The sequence below is a fragment of the Haemaphysalis longicornis genome, unplaced genomic scaffold, assembly GCF_048455015.1.
Source record: "Haemaphysalis longicornis isolate Haplotype H1 unplaced genomic scaffold, Haemaphysalis longicornis Haplotype H1 scaffold_4, whole genome shotgun sequence".
In the NCBI taxonomy this organism is placed as follows: Eukaryota; Metazoa; Arthropoda; class Arachnida; order Ixodida; family Ixodidae; genus Haemaphysalis; species Haemaphysalis longicornis.
Window position 1 is genome coordinate 151,766,949 of NW_027526361.1, and position 16,113 is coordinate 151,783,061.

Sequence of the window (16,113 nt, forward strand, 5' to 3'; positions counted from 1 at the left end):
TACCATATTGTTGCGCATATAACCCGCACCAAAAATGTGAAAATTTCACTGGCAAAGTAGGGGTGCGGATAATACGCGGGGGTTTTTCTTTACTGTAGCATCATGGGAATGCGCATTATGCCGTGAAGCTCCGACCCAGTAACACTGACTAAGGCTTCCATGGGAGCGATTGCACCAAACACACTAGGGCAAGGAAGAAAAAACAAGGACGAGCGCACTTTAACAATGGAATTTTATTAGTGAATGGTGACTTTTGCCTTGCAGTCAGTGCATTCTACTTACTAAACATACGCTTTTTCTGTCTACATGGTATGTGATGTGTTGCTTGAGCAGTAGCTTTGGTGCAGCCTTTCCTGTATCAAATGTGCGGGTGATAAGCGAGGATTTTTTTTTTCTTTTCCGGCAGGCTGAAAGTGGGGGTGCAGATTATATGCAGGGGCGGTTTATATGCCCGAAAATACGGTATTCTTGTTTCGTGGCTAAGCGGGGAATGTTGTACATGCCGTCCAGAGTGACCAGCTGGCTTTCCGTGCAATTACAACTGCCTTTCCCCTTCCCTTTCCGCATCACGCGCAGGTACATCCCCCTGGACCGTCGGGACGGGGGTGGTGGCGGGGAGCAGACGGCGACGCACAAGTGGCTGGCTTACGTGCGCACGGCCCCCGGGGAGCCCCGCGGCATCGGGGAGCTCGTGCGGCACGTGCGCTTCTTCTTGCATCCTAGCTACCGGCCACACGACCTGGTTCAAGTCACGTGAGTGCTGTAGAACCCGTTGCCCCTCCCCTCTTGTTCTCTCTCTGTCGGCCGTGCCTCTGGGCAGCTGGACAGATGCCAGGAAGCATCGTGTCTCCCGACTTCCTTTTAAAGATGGTAGTCTTTCTTTGGCTACTTGAATGCAGGAATTTTGGTCTGTCTGTCTGTCTGTCTGTCTGTGACTTGATTCAGCCACCCGGCCAAAGTGTAACAAAAGCTGCACGACAGTCTAATACAGTAGAATCTCGATGATACGATTCTGGGTGATACGAATTTCGGGATGATACGAATTTCTGAAAAGTCCCGGCAAAATTGCATTGTTTGCAATGGGAAAAATTTCGGCTGTTACGAATGGACCCGCGCGGCCCGGCGGATGATACGAACGAGCCGGCGAGGCGCCCGACTGCCGAACAAGCAAGTGACGGCTCTCTCTCCCCATTCGTCACTCTTCTTTTTCCAGAAACGGCCGGGCTGTTGTTTTCTACTCGCGAAAACGCGCCCCGCACGCCCCATGCGCTCCGCGAAACCTCTCGCACGCTGCGCGCGCCGCGGCCGGCGGCGGCAACATGGCGGCGGCTTCGGCCGCGAAGTGGCACGGCCGCTCGAGCGACTGCTTCTAGCCGCTCTTTAAAATGCCGCTCAAGGCAGACACGAAGTTTCTTGTGCAGTAAAGGAGCTGATAACGTTGGCGAAAACGGTACTATAAAACACCATCCGCGCCGCTAGTGAAAGCGCCCATAAAATATCTGCCGGAGTGCTAAGCCTAAACATCTCGGGCGGAGCCGGCAGGCTGTCTCGAGCGTTTCGCAAATCGTCAGCGTCTTTTTCTGACCGAGGTAGGAGATACCGCGGGCGCGAAATCGTCAATGCGGCCGTGAAAATACAGCGCGCGCAAAGCCGAGGCGTGCGAATCGCGTGCAAAAACGCAAAATGCGGTTCACGCTGAGACAAGTGCGAAGCTAGGCGAAGTGTTACGCGCTCCAGAAAGGACTGCTTTGTGACGTGGGGGTTTAAAAAAAGCAGAAAAAATCACGGATTTGTTCACGCGGAAGTAAGAAAAGAAATAAACGAAAACTTTTTTCAGCGCTCAATTTTTTGGTCTGTGTTGGTTCATACGAATTTCGGATGATACGAATATTTTTTGCGGTCCCGCGAGATTCGTATCATCGAGATTCTACGGTATTCCACAGCCAAGTCTAAACGTCCAAGTTCGGTGTCAATGTTCGTACTTGTCAACATTGTTGAACAAGAACAAGACGTTATGCAAATGTGAGGCAGAAAATCAATGCGTAACTGATATTTGCAGTGTTCCTTTCATGGATGCTTGGTTTTTTTGCTATAAAATGGAATACTACATCAACTGCAGGAAATCATCTCCTGCTGTTGACCGTGCCACTGTAGCCCCTGGCGGCACTTTAAGAAACTCCAACAACAACGAAAGGTTCCACTAGATAGCTTCCATGTTCCACTTGGAATGCACGTGGAGCAGGGCAACGTGGTTCTACAGTTGAACCTCGTTATAAGAGACATGGATGTAAGAGACAAATGGGTATAAGAGACACTATTCACCCACATGGTTGGCTGCTCTATCTTTCCCATTAAATTGACCTCTTTTATACCAGACATCGGATGTAGAAGACAGTTGGTTATAAGGGACAAGTCATCCTTGAACTTTAGCCAATAATCTCGCTTGTAACAGACATTTTAACTTCAGATGCAGTGCCACCAGTCACTAATTGCAGTTGCTTCCATTGTGGAAACACAGGTGGATGACAGATGTGTGCAGTCGCTATTTATTATAACTTCAGCAAACACACAGTGGTTCAGACAGTTATGAAATGATGATGAGAAGCCCTGCCAACTGAAATGCAACTTACAGAAGTGGTTGAAGCTTACTGCCATCCATTGGAGGAGCGCAATTGCACATGCGGGCTCTCCCACTCGCGTAGCTCTCAACCAAGAAGCATCGCACATGTTGAGTCCTGTAAGCGTAATGAATAGCCTGAGCACACAGCGGAAGAAGCTGTGCGCTCTGGCTATTCATCAGGCTTGTGAACTCAACATTTACGTTTCATCTTCCACAAACAGTGAAAGGAAAGAAAGCTTGTAGAATTGGTTGTAAAAAACAGTGTAAATACAGTCATGAAGCAAACAAAAATTCAGAACTGTTTCATAAATTCTGGGAGCCAAACATAAATTATAATGAATCTTTTACAACATCCTGTGGTGTTCTTTTGAGCTTATTTTAGTCATACGGTGCCCACATTGAACTAGGGTCTGATAAGTAAGTGAAAACATGGTTCCCTGCTTATAAGAGACATCTCATATAAGAGACAGAAACTGCTCCCCGGTACGTGTCTCTTATAAAGGGGTTCAACTGTATAAACACTGTAGTAGGGTGCCTCGATTCACACACGTCTCTGCCTTACAGCAACGCTGGCATCGAGGAACCCAGCCTGGAGCAGTGGAACGTGGTAAACTTAAATTGACTTGAGCAAACCTCTAGCGTTTTATCTTGCGCGGAACGAGACGGGAGAGCGGGAAACAGAAGTGAGGCATTTACTGTATTTATTCGAATATAGGTCGACCTTTTTTTTCCGAAAATGTGCTTAAAAAATTGAGGGTCGACTTATAATCGTGACCGAAGAACCTCAACTTATAGGGACCGGGCAGCTGGACGGGTGGCGCCACCACTCGGCGTTCCCCTCGTCAGTGGAATGAGCCGGTGCATTGGACTACACAGCCTCCCGTTGTTTTTGTCGTGTTTTCTTCGGTGCTTTGTATGTTTGGTGGCGTTGTGAGCAGACATGTGAGATGAAACGAAGTCTAGACAGATGTGTTGGGTTCTTAGATGCAGTAATGACTACGTAAACTTGTCGGACGCGTCTAAAGTTGGGTATCGGCTGCAATGGCATGAGCGCTTTTTGCAGCGATCTGCGCTTGGCTCAACCCGTTCTGAGTACGAATAAAACTACTATTATTAGTATTATTTTCTTCTTAAATGCACTAACGGCTACGCAAACTTATTGGATGCTTGTAAGGTTGGGGAAGGGCTACATTGACACGAGCGCTTTTTGCAGCGCTCTGCGCCTGGCTCCGCGCTATCTGAGTAGGAATAAAACTGTTAGCAATATTAGAATTCATTTCTACCACTTTAAATCATCTTCACTGGTTTCAATGACTGCGGTTTCCACGCCAGCCTTAGCGCTGGGATACCTCGATACGTGTGCTTTAAATAGAAAGGCACCTGCATACGAGATGGATTACCTTGTAGCCGTAGAAATGTTGCGGTAGTTTACACTTTCTGCAACCGTGAGTTTTGTACCTTCGGTATTGGTGAGCGACACTGTGACAGCATGGGCGCCTGAAAGCCGAAGTGGAAATCCCACGTCTGTGGTGGTCATTTTATCAAGAGCCAAAGTTATTCACCAACTCAACAGCCCAAGCTAGATTTTTTTTTTATTTCCTCAAAAGTACGAGGAGGCAGGCTGGGACTAAAGGCTACAAAGCCTGACAGAGGCCCCAGCCCCCTTTGGTGCAGTACAATGATGAGGCAGAATCAAACAAGCTAGAAATTCTAATGTGAGTTACAAAAATACAAACAACATGTAGAGCACAAGACATTACAGAACAATATGGGAAAGGTTCAGTAATGTACATTAGAGTACAAAAGAGTAAAGTAAAACAAAATACAAGTGGAAAATAAAAGTAGAACTATGATTGAGTTTTAAAGATAGACACAACTACAAAAACCTGCGCATTAAACAGGTCGAGACGACATCCATAGCTCTAGCTATTGAAGCAGATACATCTCAAACAAACCACCCCTCCTCCCCTTCCCGTTTTACCACCTGCGTAGCATAAAGGCTGGCACCGATAGTTAAAAAAATGTGGCAGTGTTAACATCAGCCACGGTGTTTTTTAATGCTGAAGTATTCTTTACAGAGTACCTAAAAAATCGTGTAATGCCTGGTGAAGACACCAAAAACGCGCGATTAGTTGCCTCAGATATGGGTGCATGAGCCCGAGTCCTCCACCGCAGACACATTCGACGCTTAACTAGTCAAAGTTTAAATCCAGAAGGCAACCAAGGAAACCCATACGATAGAGCTTTGCGATAAAGCATCATCGTCTTTAGACGGAGGTGTGCATGATTTTTCAAGCGTAGGTGGCAGCTTGTAAATCGACCGCAGCATTCAGTTGCGAAGCTGAGTGAGTACTGGTTTCGGGCACCCTCCTGTCTTGCGTCCTTCAGCCACGCAGGAATTGGTTTTTGAAAAACCATTTACCAACTAGCCAGCGACCATTGCAATTCTTGTAAAGCAATGCTTCTCCACGACAAGCAATAACGTTCTACTATCATGCGGTACTTATTCTATCAACGATTCCCGATTACTGTAGGAAGAGCATTTCTGTGAAATTAAACACGTTTCAGCCGTAGGTAATGAAGTTACGGAAGCGTCGTCCGTCACAATTTCTGTTTTGAGGTAAATCTTCGAAGACACCCCCCAACTTTGTCTTTTGCTTGTGCACGACGTCGACGCCGTTTCGTCAACTGCCAAAGGCCAGCGCCGCATCATTCCTAGATCGGTTGCACACACCGGCTTTGTGGGAGCATTTAGCGGCATTTTTCTCCTCGATTCGCGAAACTGCATGCAGGCATGAAAAAATTGCATGAAGCAACGAACTTTCACTTCCAGCTTGACTTCCAGCTTGGTGCATTGAGCGTCGTCTGCTATTCGCAAATACTGAGTATGGGCGCAAATAACACACATGGCATGCCTCGTAAACGTCATATCCACGCTCAAGATTTACCGATCTGAAAAATGCACGTGGGGTTACGTACTCTTTGCAAGCCGCACCGCAGAAAAACGACAGAAAACCATGCACAACTACGCTGCGCTGACCGCCACCGGCATTCCACTGACGAGCGGTTCGCCACGGGCGGTGCTGTTTGCTGAAACGACGGTGGTGCCATACAACGGCCGCCCGGTCCCTATACGCCTCGAGCGCGGCCTGTAGGGGCGCCACTGAAATCCCCCTAGCGGCCCGTTTCGAAAGCAGCCGCGGGAGTCCGCACCCCGCTCCCCAGTGCCGCCGCTGCTTTTGCGGCACGTTCATGACTGAGATTTACCGTTTGCGGGCGTTTGAAATCTATGTTTATGTGGAGCAGTCACTCTGTTCGCTAATGGGGTGTGTTTCCGAGAGTGTAAATGTTTCCGACGCGAGCTTAGTGTGGTATATTCGGTCTGTATAAGTGCCAGGTGTGTGCCACAGGCCAGCGTCGCGGAACCGCCGTATGATGGAGCCGATTGTAGTTACACTGACCTGAATTTACTAGCCGTGTCTCCGTAACCGCCGGTTCCTCAGATGTTCATGCTACGGCTATACACTACGTTTTAAATCGGTTTTGTGCGCTTACATAATCAGCGGAGCACTGATACCTGACAGCACGCCAGTTACGTTTGCCAATATTATTGTTCACCACCATTTACAAGCCAGTCTGCGTTAATTTCGGGAATATTCAACAAAAGTACGATGGACAATACATAATTATACCCGGGGATCAGCACACGAGAGTCGTCTTGTCGTGAGGTGCGCGCCCGCAGACTTTCATCTGCTACATATATCCTCTGCGAGCAGCGCGGAGACGGGCTTACAATATAATCCGTGTCCGCGACTAAATGCTTCTTCGAAATATCGTCATATGGCTCAGGGAGCCTGCAGAATAAACCAGAAACTGAAAGCAGAGGGCCTTATCACATACAGTCAAACCCGGCTATAACGAACCCGGATAGAGCGAATTATGCTATAATTCAGTTACGGATACACATGGGAAACTGATTCCTTATAACGAAGTTCACATCCGATATATCGAACTCCGCGCGCCTAGAATGGCCGCCGAAATGCATGGTCTCGGAGCGGCGATTCAGATGTGGATTGGCCGCGACCACGGAGCAAGAGCCGGGACTGGGACATTGCGCCTTTCCCGGACCGACGTGACGGCCGACACTTTCCGTAACTATTTCCGACGCGTGGGACTTACGACGGAACCCGCCCAGTCAGCGAGTCCAGACTAAGACAGCAGCATCGGTGAACTGTGGGAACAGCTCGCCAACGTTGCCGATGCTGTCGCGAGTGAAAGCCGTCCGATGCTTAGAGCAAAGCGCTTTCGGTAGTCGATGTGCTCCGCCAATGCTTCTTCGATTTTGGAGAACGCAGACTCGTATTGCTGCAAATAATGTTTCGTGTAGAGAAGGCTATGCTAGTTGTAGCCGCCAAAACCAAAGTGAAAACAAAAATCACCGTTTTTTTTTTTTTGCAAAGTAGGCAGTTAGGGCGGAAAGAAGCTTTATTAATTGAAATAAATGGATTATTTTGGGTATAGTTAATGGCTACTTTACTGTGTTCGTTTCTCTATGCGGGGATGGTGGAGTTGAGCAGGGGGGGGGGGGGGGGGGGGGGGGGGGGCTACCGCGCAATGCGAACTCGTAACAATGAGCTCGTTATAGGCGGGTTCGGCTATATCGAACTATTGGATATATCGAACAAATCGCGGTGCATATTGCAGTTCGCTATAAACGGGTTCGACTGTACCACACTCTTCCAACTACACATTTCATCGCTTGTTGAACAGCCTACCCTGTATACTTCCAAACATGCGTCCGCCATACGATCAGCTCTTCATTGAAGTAGAAAAACAAAAGGAAAGTGAACGCGAGATTTATGTGTGGGATTACTAAAACGTTCATTGCTTGATTCCGCTCCGCATTTGTAAACGGCGTCCCCCTCCCTACCCCCCCCCCCCCCCCCCCCCCACCGATTTCTCGCGAAATAGCAGTGCATTTCGCGTATAGTTGGTCTAGTGAAAGCTACCTGGCTTAAGTTTAGACGAACGTCTTCAGCGTGCCAGAAGCAGCACTGTTTTTTTTTTTTATTTCCGTCAGAGCTATTCTGTTTCTAAATTCCGCATTGGCACAGCATTTATTTTCCTGGGGTTTCATTTCCTTGGTTCTTGCTATATGGGGTGTGTGGGCACATATTTAGCGACGCATAGGCTTGGAATATACTTTAGATTTTCGCATGGTTTATATTCTTATAAAAGGCATAAGTTATTGTCCGGGATTGGGTAATCACATCCCCGAAACCTATTTTCTGTGGCGTATATATGCGAAACGAAGCCGCATTCGTTGTCCACGCTGCAAAATGAAGCTAACCTCTCATTCTGCCAGTATCAGGTCTAAACGAGGCGTCAGTAGAATTCATTTGTGCCTGATGTTTTGGAGGTGACATGGGTGATATGCTGCTGCCGTCGCCGACGCCCGGAAGAGCGGCGACGAAGCGCGCAGAACCGCGTCCCCGGGTAGCTCTTGCAAGCGATCGCGTACTCTACGAAGACGCAGCTGCTTTTTAAGTGACCTAAACGTTCTCCTTGCCTATAGTTGTCACCATAACAAGTTTTTTTAGGCGCGGAAAGGCGAAAAGAAGCGAAATAGAACCAAAACACTGCACGAGCTCCTATCAGTCACGCAGCGCAAATCCCGTCAACGCCGCGGAGAAGTGGCGGCAGGCGGCGCAGCGATCGCGAAGCTCGAGGCGTATAGTCATGATCAAAACTGGCAAGCGCACCGAGCGATCCGTTTCTCCGTCGCGCCCGGCGCTCCTCAAGTTGAGGCGGCAGCGCGGAGCATCTAGAACAAAGGCACGCAAGAAAATAAAAGGAAAAATTACAAAACAATCAGCCTAAGAAAACCAGCCACAGTCACTGCCGGCTATCGCGCATTACCTGTGGCCGGACCGGACACGAGCGAGCTGACGTACTGGCTAGAGGGCCAGATTGGCTAGGCTTGGTGTCTTCGAAGTCGTGGTAGCGGCTAGCGCAAGGTGGTGGTGACACTCACCACCTAGCGTAGCCACCTCGTGAACGGAACAGCGTTGGCAGCTTCGCTCGCTGTCTTTACCATAGAGTTGTCTCTACTATCTCCCGTTCTCCGTTTCACGCACTTTCTTTGTGTCTGCTTGGTTGTGATTTCCGCCCACGACGTTTTGCACGTGCACATTTCATGATGTTGCGGCGCATGAGCTATACTGCCGACTTTAAGTGGCGGGTGATCTTGTTTGCTGAGAACTTGAACAACTGCGCTGGTCAGTGAGAGTTAGGCGTTAATGAAAAGCTGATCAGGGGATGGCAGAAACAGCGGGATGAACTTAGGCACGATGCTCTCGAGAAAAAACTCCGGCTGCACGTGGAAGAGGAGTGTGCGAAAGGACTCCAAGTGTCCTGTGAAGATATTCAGACCAAAGCTCGGTAGTTAGTGCTGCGAGGCGGTATTGGCTGTTCAGCCTTCAAAGCCAGTCGGGTGCGGGGGTGGGTCCAGAAATTCATATGGCGCAATGGACTGCTGCGCATGCGGCGCAAGTTCTGATGACGACGCAGTGTGCAGTTACGACCATTGATGTGACTGCGTTGTAAATAAATGTGAGTTTTAAAAAGTTTCCTCAAGTTTTCTCTTAAAAGTATGGGTCGACCTATAACCGAATATATATATATTTTTTTCGGCGACTTCAATTTTTAGGGGTCGACCTATATTCATGCTTGACCTATTTTTGAATAAATATGGTACTTGGCCCGCCAGTCGACTATCACCTTTCGTCGACATTTGCAATGAAACGAGAAGGTACGCAGCCATTTTTTTCTGCTGCCTCATCTTATGCCAATCTTTGTCCACCTGTTCACATCTTACAATTGTCACAGCAGCATCACGGGAAATACGTGAGATTTTAATTTCATCCCTGCAACTATTACAGCCTCAAAGGGCCAAAGGTATTTCACGTAGTTTTTGGGATGTCCGGAACAGGCAGTGGAAAGTGAAATGGAGGCGTTGTTAATTGGTGGAGTGTTGGCTACGGACCGCGTTTTTCTCCACTTGCAATCCTTTCTGCTGCTTCTGGCCATCGGGTCAGCAGTGGACATTTTCAAACACCAAAATAGGGGACTTCACGTAATGGGCAAGAATGTGTAGTTATCAAAAACAGAAAGCGCAAACAAATTACTTACGCCTTCTTAGCAGAGGCCGTTTGTGAGGGAGAGAGACGTACATGCAGGTAGTGGGGTGTGTTCGTGCCCTGTGATAAAGTTGTCGGTGTTTCCATGCACTGCCTCCTAAAAAAGGATGCACTCTGTCATCTCCTGGCCAGGGTATTTTTGGATGCAGGGTTGTGAAGGTAGCCCAGCTAGGTTCATTCACATTTTTGGTGTTGACTTGTGATTGCATGGTTAGGGGGATGTCCTAACAGCACATTAGACAGCGCATACTGGCACCTTAAAGGAGGACTTGCCTGTTATGGGCCTGTTATTACTTCATGACCTACTGTCTTAAAAAACGTCGTGCACAAATGCGGGAAGTTTCAAAAGTACATACTATTCATGTGCGTAACGGCCTAGTTTGCTTATTTTAGACTTATGTCACTTCTGTACTGAAATAAAAAATAATTATAATAAAACTCTCACATGGAAGACCAGTAGCGTCATCTAATGGAAATATATTCACTAAAATGTACTTCTTGTTTATTGATTATTTTAGTAAAAATGGGCTGTATTTCTAAAAGAAACAAACTACGCTGTTAGGAACATTAACATTGATTTGTAAAACTCTTCGTATTCGTGCGCAATGCTTTTTAAGCCCGTGGGTCGTGAATTAGCAAGTCCCGTAGGAACGTGATCTGCTGAGTCTCTCTTAAAACACCGCTGATAGCTGGGGCTCACACTGCATGTCTTGTTTGCAACTGCGCCATTACTGTTACGGTGTGTGCCCCTGCTTTCACTCGAACGTGGCTGGGGCCACTTCTTGGTCTCGCCTTGCTGCTTGCTGCAGCAGGCATGATGACCCTTTGCATCACCGCCTGCGATTCAGGCAACATTGGTTCCTTGCGTTCTTGTCACTTGTGACCCGAGTTGTTTGGCTGTCTGTGGAGGATCGCATCGCTTGTAGCAGTTGTCAAGAAGGGGCAAGGGCCTTTCTGGAGCTTTGTCCCGTAATCGCATAGTAGCTGTATGGGTGGTGCCTTTAATGTGCGTGTGCCCTCTCCCCCTTGCTCCCTTGCAGGGAGGCCCCCTTCCAGGTTCAGCGCAAGGGCTGGGGGGAGTTCCCTTTGCGGGTGCAGCTGCACTTCCACGACCGCTGGACCAAGCATGTGGACATCATACACCACCTCAAGGTACGAGCGTATGGATTGACTACGTGCACACCGCCCCTCGTTTTTCACACTAAAGCGTGCCGTCTTCATTCTGTCAGCCCCATGTGGTGGTAAAGGCTTAGTTGCACTGGCTTCACCCTTGGATGTGTCACAAGTTTTTGTGGAGTGGACGACCTGAGCACGGTACGAAAGAGTGTGTGCCTAACGGCTATTTTCTGTGGAGATAAAAAAAGGAAGCAAGCCCACACTAACACGTAAGACTTGAAAAGCACGAAGCTGTACGCAACATTCATGACCATCACGAAGGTTTAAGTCCCCTATTGCTGCCGATTTGCTTCTTCTTCGCTGCTGCAACGACCTTTACTCCATCATTGTAGCTGTAATTGTGAGCTTCTTTAATTTTTTTTAGAATTGATAATCATTAGACATTACCTTGAAGGGTCGTAGGCCGTGATGTGTCTTTCTTGTTCCGAGCAAGTGTTGCCATGATTACGGCAAACACTGGAGTTTTCTTTTTTTTGCTAATCTTTGCCAATCTCCCAAAGTGGGTATGCTTCGCTTGAGAAACGTACACCAAAGATGCTGGGTGGTCGCCGCGAGGCCGCACTCACGTGTGCGTGCTCAGCGGCTTCTTAATATTTTTAACTGCAAGCACAAAAAATTACGATTTGCTAAACAGCTTCGCCGTTAAAAGAGAGCATGGGTGGCTGTGATGTTTGTTGTGAGATGATGTGCCTGCAAAATGTCACCCAGATGAACGACGGCCTAGTTTGCTTATTTTAGACATATGTTACTTCTGTACTGAAATAAAAAATACTAATAATAAAACTCCCACATGGAAGACCACTAGTGCCATCTAATGAAATATATTAACTAAAATGCATTTAAACTAAACTAAAATTAACTATTAATTAACTATTAACTTAATCATCATCGTGGTGAATTTCGTTTTGAGGCGATTCTTGACGTTTTCGTAGCTAGTAGTGCTAGTATTCGCTAAATTAATGCATTTCTCTGGCCAATTTTTCAGTGAAAGTGCAAAAAACAATAATTGATCAGCCTAGCGACTTCGTTATACCAAAGTTAAATGCCACAACGTCTTGGTTACATAGAGATCGCAAACACGTGTGCTACAATCGGGATGACAATGGGGAATTGAAAAACTTTGTTAAATCCAAGAATTCATTACATGGTGGTTTGTTACATCCAGGTTTAGCTGTAGAGTTACCAAGAGCATGGAGTGGCAGTGCGGGATTCACTTATCACAGCAAATGCGCCTTCTGTTCCTGCTTTGCTTTGCGGCTTTTTTCTAAAGTGGCTACCGAACGTATTTACTGCTGTAGCAACAAGGGAGCGGCCATTAGCTGCTACATTGCTGTAATGACATTAATTCAAGCGCTCAAAGAACGCCAATACTTGGGAAAGAGAGAAAGACCTTTTGGGCAAGTTTCCAAGTTATCTGTTGGCCGTAGAGCAGTAATTTTTGGCTGAGGTACTTTGTAACCCCCTATTCTAAGTACTGGATGTGTTTGTTGACTACGTTCTGAGAGCATTTAGGATTTTAAAAAAGTTGAAAAGAGTGTTGCTGGGTCCCTTTAAATGCTGGCAACCTTAATTTATCTACCACATACCATAGCCTGTTGTAGTGCACTGTTCACTAGAACCATTCACTAGGATATTCTATATCCATGATGTGTAATATACTAACTTAAGGGGGGACACTGATCCTGAGGACAGAAAATTTGCCAAAAAATCAATTTTCTGTATTAATTTTATTTGCAGTCTATAGGTCCCAAAGAATGTACCTGCAAAATATCATAGCTGTATCGTAAGTATACACAAAGCTGTCGCCCTTTGAAGTCGCCTAAATGACCATTTTTGCCTATGTTTGCAAATTTCGTGCCCTGTTTTCTCAGAACCAATTTTTTTCCCACGTGGTCAGCTGTCGGGTACAATATCTTGAAATGTACTGGTTCGATTTACATCATTTTTGCTGCATTTGAAAGCTTATGAACTGAACAGTGCAATACAACCACAAAAGTACAGGATTTATTTTTGGTGGCACAAGATTTGATGCAGTTAGTTTTACAAAAACATTGTAAATTGATGACCTGACATTTACGAATTTTACAGCGTTTGCAGAAACCATGCTAAAATCACTGCAGTGGTATAGTTGCACTCCCTGGTCCTTCTAGAGCACAAAGGGTTAAAAGCTATTTGAGTATTTCATAGGTACATAATGAAAAAATGGCCCGAAACGGAGTGACATAGCATGTTGCACAACTCTAAACTTACACCCCATAGACAAAAACTGACTGCATATTTGTGCTCAGGATGTTGAAATACACTCAATGTGTAAATCTCAAGCACATAGGTTAAAAAATAACAAAAATGTCCTCAAGACCAGTGTCCCCCCCTTAAGGGTAAAAAACATTTGTTACGCTTGTATTTATGTTACATTTGTACTCGGTCCACGTAAGTAAATGAGATCAGTCTCAGCTTGAAGTTCCGAGATTTGTTGGAGTGCAATGAGAAATTTTTCACAAGAAGAAGGATTAGGCACGGAGACACATGAGACCTAAATGAAATGTTTCGTATTACTTGATCCACCAAACGGGCTCTGGCTGCAGCTGAAAGAAAATAGGAGCAGGGAACCCTCCATTAAAAAAAAAAAAGCTCAGCCTCAGCTGCAAAAAGGGATGGTGATTAAAAGTGAGAGAAGGCGGGTTAGTAAATGTTGGCTTCCCTGCTACTGGCAAGTGAGCATCCAAGATTTCTTCCGCAATTTTTTGCCGTGTTTTTGCTGCTAGTTGGGAATTGAAATGGGAAAATCTTTCTCTAAAGGCACATTCCCACTGGCGATGCGCCTCGTCGCGCGACGAAAAGCGACGTCGCAAAGCGACGAGCCGGCCGTCGCTTTTCGGAGTTTTGCGACGGCGGAGCAGATCGCTCTCGGTCCGAATTCCCTCGTCGCGCGACGGCCCCGCAAAACTGGTAAGCCAATCATGGCCGCGGAGTAGGCTGACGTAGCCGGAAACGAAACGTTTCTTTACATCCGGTATGCAAACGCTGCGGGCGGGCGGAAGAGCGCCGCCACCACCGCTGGCTCGCTCGGCCAGGCGCTTGGCCCGCTATCGCTGTACCCGCCCGGGTCGGGCCGGCAAGCAACTTCCTGTGAGCATCGGTTCTTTGGTCAGTGGCTTCAGCGTACGCGTGCACTACTCAACGAATAGCGTGGAACTCATCAGTGTGAAGAAGCGTGTATGGATTGTAAATAGAGCTAGGTGGACAGCGAGACGGTAGGTTGACTTGCAGCCTCTTCGTCTATCGGCGTCTGGTAAACACGCGTAGAGTTCGGAGGCGTCAGAACGTTGCGCCTGTGAAAAGAAGCGACATTTGTGGGCCGTGATGCGGGTGTTGTGGTGTGAAAGCAAGCGTGTGCATTTCTTCGTGCAATAATATGTTGAAAAGAGCCTTCGTGAGTTTGTTATTTTCTGCTCCTCCCGCAACCCGCAAATGCTTTCGGCATTGCTCCAGGTTAGTAGCATGTGTTTTAGTTTGATTTCTACCTGCTTTTGTCGCGTATTCTTTGACTTCGAATGGTTGACGCACCAACGAGGTCGTATGTACAAGTCGGGAAGCAGCTGCGCTGAACGCAGTCGCATCATCGCTCATCGCAAGTGCGAACACCACCTCAAGGCCTCATCGCGCGACGCGCGCCGTCGCGCGACGAGACAAATCGCCAGTGGGAATGTGCCCTAAAGAGGGACAAGTTAGGTTTAATGTCATTATCATTTGGCTAAAACTGGTTCCTTGTTCCTTCTCTTTCTTCCTTTCTTTCCTTCCTTCATTTCTTTCTTCTTTCCTTTCTTCCTTCTTTTCTTTCTCTCTCTGCTTTCAGCTGGACAAGACGTACACGGGTCTTCAAACTCTCGGGGCGGAGACGGTGAGTTTACACTGTGATTGTGTCTCGTTCAAACTACGCTGCCACATGGCGCAAGTTTTTGTAACCACTGGCTTCACAAAAAGAAAAGATGAAGAAAAGCCCAACACGCTGTCGCTTTGTGTTCCAGATTCTGGCATACTACTTGTGTCTCCAGGAAGCAGCGTGCCAGTTAGAATAAAGTTTACTTGATTGATTAATTGAATGAATGAATGAATGAATGAATGAATGAATGAATGAATGAATGAATGAATGAATGAATGAAGACAGGTAAAGGCCCCATTTGTACCTTCGGCATTGCTTAAAAGTAGAAAAGGGCAGGGGCATTTGTGGCAAAGAATAAGGGAATGAAGAGGCAACATTAAAAAAAAGAAACATTGTGTAAACACTTGGAAGTGCTTTCACGACCTCTCGTTTGTGTTGTTGGCTGCGATTCCTTTATCCATAAAAGCGTGTGCATACCACTACATTGGGGCTGCGCGAATATTGCTAGTTGAATTCAGCTTCAAGTCGAATAGCACTATTTTAAAACTTAGAATCTTTTCTAACCTCTAAGATGCAAAGGAAGTGTTGTCTGAATGCCCTCGGATGCATGAGATTATGCCTTGTTGAAAGAGAGAAAGGCCCAGCAAAAACGCGGGCACAACACATTCCTTGCAATGAGTTAAAGCTAGCTGGGCACTGGTTGTAGTGTCACACTTTGAACGCTTACAATTGACCGCTGAAAACGGGCACCGGCTTCCTCCACAAGTTGTTCAGGCGTTCCCGCAATGCGCCGGTGACGTGCAGGTTAACGGCAAAGAGAGGAAGGTGCTTTTGGGCAGGGTGTCGGAATGAAGCAAAATCCGAAACTGAAAAATGAAAAAAAAAAAAAAAAGCTTTTTGGTTCGAATGAAAACGTGACACTATTTATTATTGCGTTCAGGAGCGAACCCAGACAAATGTTGTTTCAGCTTTCGGTTTGAGTGGCAAGTTCTGGTAATTCAAGAGTCGTTTAAATGTCCATGCAGCAAGGTGGGAATTTGCCATCGATTCACTGGCATGAAATCATCTTTCTGGCACTGCCTCTCCTTTCGCACGCTTGCTGCCTGCTTACATACTCTCTCCATTTGTGTCGATAGGCCCAGTGCTGAGCTCCCTGCGGGATTGCTGCACGCATCTGGCTGTGATGTAGATGTCGCGGCCTTATTTAGTCACTTACTTATTTATTTATTTATTTT

General features: G+C 46.9%; 1 protein-coding gene across 1 annotated transcript in view; it reads left to right on the top strand.

Moving 5' to 3' along the window:
- Window positions 1-16,113, top strand: part of D12 (YEATS domain containing 2 homolog D12) — a 91,667-nt gene that overhangs the window by 29,906 nt on the left and 45,648 nt on the right. The window contains exons 6-8 of the mRNA XM_077707804.1: window positions 577-753; window positions 10,860-10,971; window positions 14,852-14,896. Of these exons, the coding sequence (XP_077563930.1) occupies window positions 577-753; window positions 10,860-10,971; window positions 14,852-14,896 (334 nt within the window). The remainder of the gene's footprint in view (window positions 1-576; window positions 754-10,859; window positions 10,972-14,851; window positions 14,897-16,113) is intronic.